Here is a 12,314-nt window from a genome sequence, read left to right as displayed (position 1 = left end):
CGGGGCCCAGCACGACGCCTCAGCAGGACTTACGGTGCCTCAGGTTTCTGCACGACACCTCAGCAGGACTTACGGTGCCTCAGGTTTCTGCACGACACCTCAAGAGGACTTACGGTGCCTCAGGTTTCTGCACGACACCTCAGCAGGACTTGTGGTGCCTCAGGTTCCTCCACAACATCTCAGCAGGACTTGCGGTGCCTCAGGTTCCTCCGCAACATCTCAGCAGGACTTGCGGTGCCTCAGGTTCCTCCGCAACATCTCAGCAGGACTTGCGGTGCCTCAGGTTCCTCCGCAACATCTCAGCAGGACTTGCGGTGCCTCAGGTTCCTCCGCAACATCTCAGCAGGACTTGCGGTGCCTCAGGTTCCTCCACAACATCTCAGCAGGACTTGCGGTGCCTCAGGTTCCTCCGCAACATCTCAGCAGGACTTGCGGTGCCTCAGGTTCCTCCACAACATCTCAGCAGGACTTATGGTGCCTCAGGTTCCTCCACAACATCTCAGCAGGACTTGCGGTGCCTCAGGTTCCTCCACAACATCTCAGCAGGACTTGCGGTGCCTCAGGTTCCTCCGCAACATCTCAGCAGGACTTGCGGTGCCTCAGGTTCCTCCACAACATCTCAGCAGGACTTATGGTACCTCAGTTTCTTGCAAGACACCTCAGCAGTATTTAAATCAACACTTGAACTACTGGTTGTTGTGCTCAATACTAGTCAATATAGATTGCATCGTTGTGCCGCATCCACAGCATGCCACAAATAGTCAACTCTATAAGAATCAGGTGGTCACATGTGCGATGATAATATTCCTTCTCACAAGCTCATTTTATTTATGTAATTAACAAAGCTTAATTTTAATGTGTAGAAAGCAACAGCTGTTACTTGTAAAGTTCACAGACATTATAACTGATATATCCTCGGTATGAGAATATTTACTACTCGGTAACCTATGTTTGAGGCAAGAGCCGAATAAAATGAGGGGAGGGGAGTCACATGTGTTATCGCTTTAAGTGATAACAAGTTGTTTTTCCTTGTAACCATCGTCGAGGATCGCTGCTCGTGCCACATGACTCACCTTTGGCAGGCAGATCTATGACATGACACTCCGAATATAATTGTTTCAAATTGCCAGTTACATTATGAAACATTCTGTATGGTATGTTTGTCATTATTTGTAGTCATTCGCGGTGAACACACTGTGGTGTTGGCCGGCCATATCGCATTACACAGATAACAATGGCACAGTGCACCACCATGGAGGATCTGCCCCAAGTGACGGACGCAAAGAGGAACAGGCTGACCCTGGTAGTCATTGTTCTGTCCAACTTCTGTGCTGTGTGCTGTGTGTCCCTAATTGCACCTTTTTTCGCTATAGAGGTAAGTCACAAAAATGCATACATCGTGCGCGTAGATTGGTGGTTCGCTCCATGGCCACGTCATACCAAAAGATGTTACTTGTTTTTAGACTGCCTGGGGCTCGGCATTAATGGGATAAAACAAGGACTGGTCGGCTCGGAGTCAGTATACTGCGTCTGAGTGGGATATCCATATTACACTGCAGCATGGTATCTCAGTGGGCTAGTACTATAAAGCCGGCATTAGGTCTAGTGAAAGGCACCCATACAAACACGCACACACGTTAAACCCCAGTTCATCTCAACTCGTTTATCAACTGTACATTCGTGGTATGCACAAGGTATATCTACACAACAATCTCTTAGGTTTTCTGTATAAAGTATGTACTAAATGAAGACATAAGCTGACATAACAACTACATAATTTTAATGTCTACCTGATATGGTTATGAAGGTGTAGTTAAGTATTAACACACGTCAGATTCGTGATGTGAGAGGAATAGATAAACATTGAGACAGATTTAAGTCATTTCGGCCCCGGAATACATGGGTGATAAATCAAGAGTGTTTGTTTTTAAAATAGGTAATATCAGCCAAGGCTCAGTTAGCCTCCGTGGTCTAGTGGTAGAGAGTACGCCCGCAGAGCGGAAGGCCAGCGGTTCGATCCCCGGCCGTATCATACCAAAAGACCTTAAAAGATTGTACTTGTTGTTACCCTGTCTGGCGCTCGGCATTAAGAGGCTAAAACAAGGACTTGTCGGCTCGCAGTCAGTATACTGTGTCTGAGTGCGGTATTCATTTTAAACCGCGGCATGGTATCTCAGTGGGCTAGCACTACAAATTCATACATCGTGCGCGTAGATTGGTGGTTCGCTCCCTGACTACGTCATACCAAAGGATGTTACTTGTTGTTAGACTGCCTGGGGCTCGGCATTAATGGGATAAAACAAGGACTGGTAGGCTCGGAGTCAGTATACTGTGTCTGAGTGGGGTATCCATGTTAATCTGCGGCATGGTATCTCAGTGAGCTAGCACTATAAATCGGCATCAGTACGGACTAGTACAAGCAGCCACACACACGTGCATGCACGTCGCTATGTAAGTGTAATAATCTTGGACGCGACGTTAAACCCCATTTCACCTCACCTAACCTTAGTTAATCGGTATTCGGCCAGCCTTTAACGAGTCAAATACAGGAAGATATTTATATTTGCCATATTATAAACAAAGAAGAGTGGTGAACTCTATTCACAGTTTCACATAATATCTTATCTTTTGAGAACAAATAAATTGAAATTCTTAGAGTCTAATGATACATTATTGGTGGAACATGTTTGAACAATGTGTTGTAGAACAATGAGTGACATTTGATTGTGCTGTGAATACTTTCACATCAAGAGTTATTGTACGGAGAAAAAGGTAACATTTCGTAAATAACAGCTCACAATTGCATCACTAACCTTGAGTAAGATTTTCATACACGTTCAAGAGAGTTAATATTCATTTAGATATACACACAATTGTTTGCAATGAAAATACAAGGGTGGCCGAAACTTCTTTAGTTTATAAATATATAAATATGAGTGAGTGAGTATGGTTCTACGCCGTTTTTAAGCAATATTCCAGCAATATCACGGCGGGGGACACCAGAAATGGGCTTAACACATTGTACCCATGTCGGGAAACGAACCCGGGTCTTCGGCGTGACGAGCGAACGCTTTAACAACCAGTTTACCTGACCGGCCCAGTTAAAATATGAAGGATGCATATGATAGTACATCATTAACCGTAGATTGAGTAATTTGTAACCATACGTGAGTTTTTGATTACTGGTTTGTTTACAAGCAACCGTCGCATGTTAGTAGTATTCCTGTGCGGCTTCAGGCAACACGCACTAACTTTTTCATAGAAACCGTATGAATAACGGTTTTACCGGAAGGACAGGACTTGCTAACCTTTTTGCGAAAACGTGGTGTCATCACTAATATTCAGTGATCAGTCATATAATTAGCACCGATATTTTGCCTTTTACACCCATTGGAATCTCTTTGGGGCGGAAAATCAAGACTGGTTATTGTGTGGCATTGACGTTATATATTTATGAGCATATACGTCATTTGAAAAACGTCCGACAATTTACAGATCACAGTGATGTCGACACCCATACTAAATACCGAGATACGACACAATGAAAATGTAGATGGATTCAAGACAACACACGATTTATCTGCAGCTGGTTATCAGACTGAAGTGTCTACTTGCGCCCTAGATGTGCACGGACAAGATGAACAACCGGAGGAGAAACAGTACTAAGTCATATTTTACACACGTACATCGGATGAAATGAATACAATGGACTCTCGTCTCGTGCTTGCGGAAAGTGTTTCACTATCATTTTATGAGTTTGGGTCAAAACATATTTCATTTACAAATGCGAGTGCAACTGGGAACAAGCCATTCTAGAACAGCCTCTGCGAAAAGAATAAGGAAGATATGTGCTTGTACTTTAAGACCCTAATGAGCCTGTACCATCAATTGTGTAAGTTTCCCACCCATGAAAGCATCTACATGTATCTGCACTTACATGTACATATTATGTTCATGTTGTTGAGCAGATGTGAGCTCAGTGATCACATCGAGTTATTTCACATAATTTATGAGACGACCTATTTCATCTCCTTGTACGTAATTATAGAACGCCAACACCAGGGACTAAACAGCTGTCACTATTTCTGCACGAAACAAAAAGACTACTACTCAGTTTATGTCATATACCATGCATGACAACAAGGATCCTAGTGATGCGTTAGTATCGGATCCTTGAACTGTATGGTAATCTCTATGATAATGCGAAAGTCAATGTTGAATTGGCTTAAATTCACATGGGTACATTGTGTGAAGCCCATTTTTGGTGTCCCCCGCCTTGATATTGCTAGAATAATGCTGAGAGCGGCGTAAAACCATACTCACTCAATAACTTAAATTCATCATTATGAATGACTACCCGTCACTTTCGACGCACTGTTCTGAATGTGAAAAAGACGTTGTCATGTTGATAGTGTGTGTTTCTATATATTAACTAATATTTTCACTGCAGGCAACAAAGAAAGGTACAAGTCTGACTGTCGTAGGCTTCATTTATAGTTCTTCAGAACTCGTCATCTTCCTGTCATCGCCAGTGTTTGGCTATCTGGTACGTGTTCAAATGATGCAGAGTGTTCTTACATGGACGAAATATCAAAATTACACTACGTTTAACGCATCTATTGTGGAATATTTATTATGGTAGTTATTGTATAATTTGTACCATTGATTATAACATGTTTACTTCAACCATATGCCGAGAGGGATGACGTCAACGTTCAAATAGTCACCTCTCCCTTTATGTCGATCAATATTCCAGCAGCTTCATTCTTTGGTATCTACAGGCAATATCTCTGTTGGCCAACCAGCTACCATATACTTTCCTCCCGTGTGACAAAACCTTATCCACAAGACAATGTGACAACAGGGATGACTTCAACTTTCCAGTTGTCAACTTATCCTTATATCAAACAATATTCTAAAAGCCAGCCCCAACCTTTAAAGTTGTGACTATTTTCCTTGCGATAAAATGGATGTATTTGCACAGTCCATTTTCAGTTATCCAGGTTCAGTCCCCGGACCTTCTACATTGTCGGATTATGTATATTTGGCTGCTGCGATATCATATTCGGGTAATATGTTTTATTCGAACGGAATTAATTGTGGACATACATCGTTTCGAATGTTAATTGAATAAAATATTGAAGAGTTCCCTGTCTCCCTATCGGAGTGATTGGGAAAGAACTACATAACCTTTGTTCAAATTTTGTATATGTGTTTTCTTGAAACCTGCTATTATCAATTATCCTATTTAGTGTTTGTAAGAATAGTTAATTAAAGAGAGTACGAATTGATTTAAAGGCCATTCTCATAGTTTTTATGTAGACACACATGACTGTCATTTATGAAACGTGTTGTAAACTTGTAATTTTGCACCCATCTTTATGATAAAGTACAGTGAGTTTCGTAACGTTAATAACAGCTAAAACAAGGATTCATTCTTTATGTTTCTTTTCCAGATGTTTGAATATTTTACCGTCCGGGATCCCATTTATTGTTGCCTGTTTCTTCGTAAGGGGTATGGAAGCATTGGGAACAGCATCGGTCATGACATCTAGCTTTACTATTGTGGGACTCTGTTTTCCAGGACGAATCGCAACTGTTTACGTATGTAATAGTTTTAATGACATATGCAATCATTTTGGGGGCACTGTTCACTGCAGTTTCACTGTTTCTTGTAACACAGTTTGCCATTGTGACAGTTTCGGTAGCCTTAATGAAGGCGGATTGGACATTTTCGTTTCCTCGGTAAAATGAGGTAAACCTGGGGGTGACTGAACAGGTCCGAGCTCAACTTGTGATGGACTGCGCTGATGGATTTGGTTGCTAGTTATTTGTCAACGTTATCCCTCCGAGGGTCACACACTTCTGCTAATTATGCCTGAGTGCCTGGAACCCTCTGGTGTAGAAGACCTCATCCTGGTTCTCCATAGCGTAAATGACATCAACATCATTTACATACTGCCTGTCTGTCAGTCAGTTCCTTCTTTAAGTTCGAGAAAAAGGTGGAAATGTGACGGTGAATGCGGACGATATTGAATGAGTTCAAATTTACAGTCATGCATTGCACACATGAGAACATATTTGTGCACAAGTGAATTGTCCTTCGTGAGTTTGCCATGACGTTTGACCTTGGTATTCTCATACAGTTGCCTAACCAGATTAGAATAATATTGGCCTTTTAGGACTTCCGTGTGTGTTTTGAACGTCCATTCTAGACACCACTACCGTAAATCTAACATACATATGGTTTTCTGACAGTCATCATGGAGATAAACATATCTCCAATCCCAACAAATATGATCAGCCATCTTTGAAAAGAGAGGCGATAAATTGTAAATTGACTCTACCTTATTCAACATTAGCTTGGTTGAACTGAGACTTGATGTATAACAAATTTAAACATGGCAATTCCAGTAAGTCATCAATAAGTCCATTGTTTATTTATTCTTTCGTTTTTCAAATATTCTGTACTAAAACGTTGGCATAAAAGATAATGACTTTGTTTGTCTAAGGAATTATGGTTTGAAGTTAACTTTGGCTGGTGTAAAGGACCTTGTCATTATATTTAACCGGATGAGCTACAGTGCCTAAGCGCTATGTTAATCGCTGAATTGTCTGGTTGAGACTCGATTATTTACAGATCGCCGACATATAGCAGGAATATTGCTGACTGCGGAGTTAAATAACAAACAAATAAACAACTATTTTCATGTGTATCTATTTTGTTCTGTAGGGAGTGTTAAAGTCTGTGTCTGGAGCTGCTCTAATGATTGGGCCAGCATTGGGAAGTGGTTTCTATGAGGTGAGATGATACAATATTCAACATTGTATAAAGCATTGCTAACGTTAATAATTGCCAGTTGATAATATAATGAATTTGATAACATTTAAATGTTGTTTAATTGCCATTGCGTTTAATCGATCGGGTTGTGAGGCTTGGTGACTTGGTTGATAGTGTGATCATACTATAAACCAATGGATTATCTGGACCAGACGCGATTGTTTACAGGCCGCCGTCATACGGCAGGAGTATTGCTGAGTTCAGCGCTAGGTAACAGACAAACACTTTTAATTAAATTTGTGTAAGCCGTGAATGTTGCTTGTGGAATAGGTCACGCTTACCCATCTCACAAACGCATGTTTCATCCCTGATATTCAGTGATCCATTCCTATAATTTCCATCAATTCTTTGCCCTTTTCGCCATATGGAACCCGTGTCTACAGATAATCGGGACTGGTTATCTTCTGGCATTGACGTTAGGAATGTAAACTAGATACCCAAAATTACTAAAAATATTCATCAGATAATTAATTCTTACTTTTACTTTTGCCAGCATGTGAGGATATTGTAGATAATGGATTTGTATAGTATTTGATTAAGACGTCAATCATAAGCTGCTTAGTTATTGATTAATATTGGATTCAGTAAATATACAGAATACCAAGTTAGATGCATAAGTATTGTTCATGAAATAATTCCTTATCTGTAGAAAACCATTTGCTTCGTGATACTTATTGCTTGGTTCAAGGATAATTTGGTATTAGGTTCACTTTAATTACTGTTTTACTTTTAGTAATCCCCTGATTACTCTTCTTGCGTGGCTTTTGAAACATCCCAAGGTATCAGATTTGAGTATCCATAACCGCACAAAGAAACCCCTGCATGTTAGAAACTGTCGTCTGTTAATAAACAAAAGCTAGTTTTGTAGAAGAAGAAACCTATTTGATAATTTGTTTCAACTAAGGATTGACTGTGTATTCTTTTCGGTTCATTGAGGTATTAATAAAAAAAATACACAGTCAATGCTAACATTAAATTCAACAACGAAAACATGTTTTATCTACAATAGTAGTTTATTTTAACCAAAAACAGTTGTATATATCAAAGCAGACAAAAATGACGAGATTGATAAACATTCCTGGTGTTGGAATCCATACTGTGGCGTGACATGAATCAGGTGGTTGTTTAATTTATGCTCATAACTTTCCACGCCTACAAAGTCAGTAGCCAATCAACGGAATGTAGGATAAAAACAAAGTTCACATGACCTGTCAATCAATGCAAGAGGCGAGAAGAACTGCAACAGTCAGACTGTAACAAACCGGAACAAATATGTCCGGGAGAAGGCGACTGTTTGCAATGATATGACCAGTTACCGCCAGATTCAAACATGAGTTCCCTAAGAACGGGAAGACACATTTGAAAAAATGCTAGTCAGAAATGAAAGCCGAAGACATTAAAGTTGTTTAACCGAGGCGAGCGGGAAAAAACAGACGAGCGAGCCTGCATGTTTGCTGTGTCATTCCTTCTCGGCCTTCGGTCTCAAAGAGTTGTTGGGACAATGAATATGCATAAATTTCGCTGAAGTTCCTGTGCATGACGATACACGTGAGCAGAAAGGGAATTCCCTCGACTGTAATATTGGGATTCCCCGACATAGAGTTGTAATAAAGTTGTCCGCCTCGGTGGGCGTGGCTTAATTTTTTACATTCATTAGGAAATGAATGCAATAACATGTGCCCCATTCAGCTAATCAGAATGCAGGAATAACAATGAACACAACCAAAATGTATTTATTGCCATAGATATATAACAAAGTCATCCAGTACATTGTTCAAACATATCACAAGTACTTGTACATGTAGAATTTCAGAAAGGAGTTCTCGATATTTTATAAATAATTTATGTTCAAAAACATGTTATGATCAAAACATGGCATTATTTCCACAAATTTAAGAGCTGTCCATTGTTTCAAATTTTCTACACACTCGGATCTCGGGGATCAGACAACAAAACCTTGACAAAAGTGATGATTGTGAGCATGACGTATTGAACACGCGATGGACGATTTCATAGACAAACTGTGGCGTGTCAGCTGTCCTGTTTCGTAATAACCAACCCTATATAAACTGCCGGGCAAAAGAGTATACACTATGAAATAGGGTTTGACCAAAACATAACAACGTTTTCAAACAATTACTAGGACGTAAACGGTCGCCGAAACTTATTTGAATGACAAATTTAGCCACCATCAATTCGATTATTATATAATTATATTTCAACATGTTACTACTTATTTATGAGTCTTCGTAAATCTGGATTAAAGTAATGAAACATTGTTCTATCAGTATGATATTTCCTGCAAATCAGTCAACGTGCTTCTTGCCAAGTATTTCCTGAAGCCATTTAATAAATCCATGAAAAGGTAATTGTATTTAGTGATATCGACCACGGTGTAATTGATTTTCAGTGACAGCAACCTTTGACTTATTTTTCAATCAAACGTATCGCGCATATGAACCATAGCTGAGTTCAGACATGTTCCCTTTCATATAGTTCTCATCTACCCATATATTCGAACATATCAATTCATTCTTTTATGTCCTATCACAATGCACATTTGATACCGTTTTGATACTTGTAGTTCATATAAGCAAATGTTTACACTTCAGCTAGGAGGGTATGGCCTCCCATTCTGGGTGCTCGGGGGCTGTACGTTTGCCTGTGGATGTGCATCATATGTCATCCTGCCTCATCAAGACAGTATGTTTCATAACCTTACTCTATCAATAAATATATAACATTGAGTCATGTTATTCTCACTTCTCCTTATTCCTGACAACAACAGGTATGCGGACTATCGACCAGAATAATATGTGTGGTCAACACGTAGTCATAATCATGTTATCGCCTAAGGCACCTCAGTTTACTGTTCAGAGCTGTTAAGCTCTCAATATCTCATTCAATGTGTTATGTAGTGGATATGTATCTTATGTTAAATTGTCAACTCATTTTGGCCTTCGAATTTGCCCCTTTTATCAACCACAACATGACATTTTACCCTGCCGTGCCTATAAATCTTTAATATTGTATCCTTTTGGGACTGTCCTTGCATAAGCATATTGATAGCATGGGTCCATCCTCAGTTAAACTGTCGTAAGGTCTATCCATATATTTACTGTCATGTGACATTATGTACTTGTTGGTCTATCCTTACATAACTGCTATGTAACATTATGTACTTGGGGTATATTCATATATTTACTATCATGTAGCATTATGTACTGGTGGTATATGCATTGGGATTGATTTGTCCATTGCCATTATGCTCGAGCTGGCATACTCTATCCATACACATCTTTTTAATTATCATTATCTGGTTAATTCATATATACACTGTTGTGTAAAACTGATCGACCCACATCTCCGATATATTCCGAAAATCATTATGCTGTAGCTGTTCCTCCAACACAAAGACCGTCTGGTTTTGCTGTCTTTGGAAGCCCATCAGTGTGGTTTGGAATCCTCGCCATCTATGCTGCATTCTTCACTTTCAACTCCATGTACCCGTTCTACGCCCAGCATCTGACACAGGTAGGTACCACCATGGTTAGTTACACTGAGCCCTGTTAGTGCTACGATTGTCGTAAGTCTATGTCAAGGTATGGGAGTTACGATCGCCTTAGTACTACGATCGCTTTGAGGAACGGGGCCCAAAACCTGACACAAGTAGGCATGCTAAGGATAAGGACTTGACACAGGTAAGCATGATCAGGATAAGGACTTGACACAGGTAAGCATGATCAGGCATGATATATGAGTCGAACTTGTATCTGAACTATACATATGTGTACACTTGAGAAAAATATCATATGAAGATTTGTGAGTATTGAAACCATGTTTATGCTCACGTGACAGGGAGCATAACATCGCCACTCACGTTGGAGAGTATTTTTAGTGTAAACTTGACTTGCCTTTGCATGTGTTTGTGTAGGGTGCCACCATCGGGGCTGAATACGCCGACACCTGGTATCGTAACTATTTTATAGTGATTCATAAACACCTGTTCACGGTATAGTCGGAGTCGCACAATCTGGTTCAACAGAGATTTCATATGGTTATGGAAAGGGGTTTTCCACTTTTATTTACATCGCTTGAATATTTTACAGAAGTGTTTATCATGTTCATACTCCTGCTTTATTTGTTATTTCAGTTTCACCTCAGCCAAGGTATAATTGGTCTCATCTTCATGATACCCCCTTCTGTGTACGCCTTTGCCACGCCGCTCTGGGGATATCTACTTGACAAACATGTATGTCATTCTTGTATTGAGTATATATAATACAAACAGTTATGACCTGTGAAGATTCGGGTTTGAATTGGTCTTCAGCAACCCATGCTTGTCGTAAGAGGCAATTAACGGGATCGGCCGGTCAGGCTCTCTGACTTGGTTGATGCATGTCATCGTATCCCAGGTGTGCAGATCGATGTTCATGATATCAGTCACTAGATTGTCTGGTTTCGATTCGATTATGGCCTGAATAGGGCGGCATTAAACAACAACCAAACAAACATTTCCTTCAGTTTCACTTACACGATCACAAAAAAAAACATTTTCGTTTATCAGTTATCACGCATTATTATGTTCAAATTCTATAGCACTCTCTGTTTTTAGGTATTGCACTTCAGCATCGATAAGAAATACCATGTTAAAATGTCCATTGTAATAATTCGACATTATCTTCGGAGATTTGAGCAGAATTGGAAATACTGGACAATATTCTTGACAGGTTGTGAAATTGAGGAGCAAATGTCTAAATGAATCCACTGCAAACCTTCTTTCTCCAACTCTCTTAGCTATGACCGTGCTGATTATGCATCCCTTTGGGATTTTAGGGACGAAACGGTCAGAGCAATCCTTGTCCGATGAAATCGGGATGACGTGATCACATTTGCGTCAGGGTATGAATGCTACCTGACTAGGCCAGGCTACACATAGCACTATTATTATCGTAAATTTTATGTTGAAATATGAGAGCTACCATCGTGATAGGATAACGATTGTGGCTGTTTTTCTTTTGTGCTACTGCGCTCATTTGGATCGATGCTCTATCGCTGTTGAGACAGGCAAGTGAATATTTGAAGATGTCAAATATAAACGAAACAGTTGTTATCAAAATGTGGTAACAATTCTCATTTTCATACCAGGTGTCAGCAGTCCCTACATTGTGGGTAGCACTGTGGTGTCTTTCCACAAGTACCCTATTTTTTGGACCAGCTCCATTTTTGGGATTTGTTCCGACGTAAGTGTTAATATCATTGTATTTTATTACGATATAGTATTTATAACAAAATGAGTGTCTGTACTAGGATTAGATATTGTTTTGAAGAGAACTGAGAACTCAAATCAAATTAAAAAACAGACCTAACCAAAATATGTACACGACACTTTCTTAATGTTGTGGACACATACACTGGCAGTATATGTATATCACATGTCTTAAATAATAAAAAAAGATATAAAAATCGTCGT

The 12,314-nt window shown here is 39.8% G+C and overlaps 1 protein-coding gene across 1 annotated transcript; it reads left to right on the top strand.

Annotated features, from left to right (window-relative positions):
• The first annotated feature begins 1,194 nt into the window (after positions 1-1,194).
• On the top strand, positions 1,195-12,088 carry LOC124131732 (MFS-type transporter SLC18B1-like). Its single transcript, XM_048403897.1, has 8 exons — positions 1,195-1,375; positions 4,451-4,546; positions 5,457-5,604; positions 6,734-6,802; positions 9,454-9,544; positions 10,239-10,375; positions 10,995-11,093; positions 11,990-12,088. Exons 3-8 carry the CDS (start codon positions 5,518-5,520, stop codon positions 12,086-12,088), a joined length of 582 nt encoding a protein of 193 aa, XP_048259854.1. The 5' UTR covers positions 1,195-1,375; positions 4,451-4,546; positions 5,457-5,517.
• Positions 12,089-12,314: the final 226 nt, after the last annotated feature.

The sequence above is a fragment of the Haliotis rufescens genome, unplaced genomic scaffold (assembly GCF_023055435.1).
Source record: "Haliotis rufescens isolate VD_foot unplaced genomic scaffold, xgHalRufe1.0.p SCAF_1, whole genome shotgun sequence".
Lineage (NCBI taxonomy): Eukaryota > Metazoa > Mollusca > Gastropoda > Lepetellida > Haliotidae > Haliotis > Haliotis rufescens.
This window is presented reverse-complemented; position numbering and strand designations above follow the sequence as displayed.

Coding starts and splice junctions, on each gene's coding strand:
- LOC124131732 (XM_048403897.1), top strand. CDS start 5,518: ATGGAAGCATTGGGAACAGCATCGGTCATGACATCTAGCTTTACTATT. Junction 6,803..9,453: donor TGGGAAGTGGTTTCTATGAG/GTGAGATGATAC, acceptor TTTACACTTCAG/CTAGGAGGGTATGGCCTCCC. Junction 11,094..11,989: donor GATATCTACTTGACAAACAT/GTATGTCATTCT, acceptor TTTTCATACCAG/GTGTCAGCAGTCCCTACATT.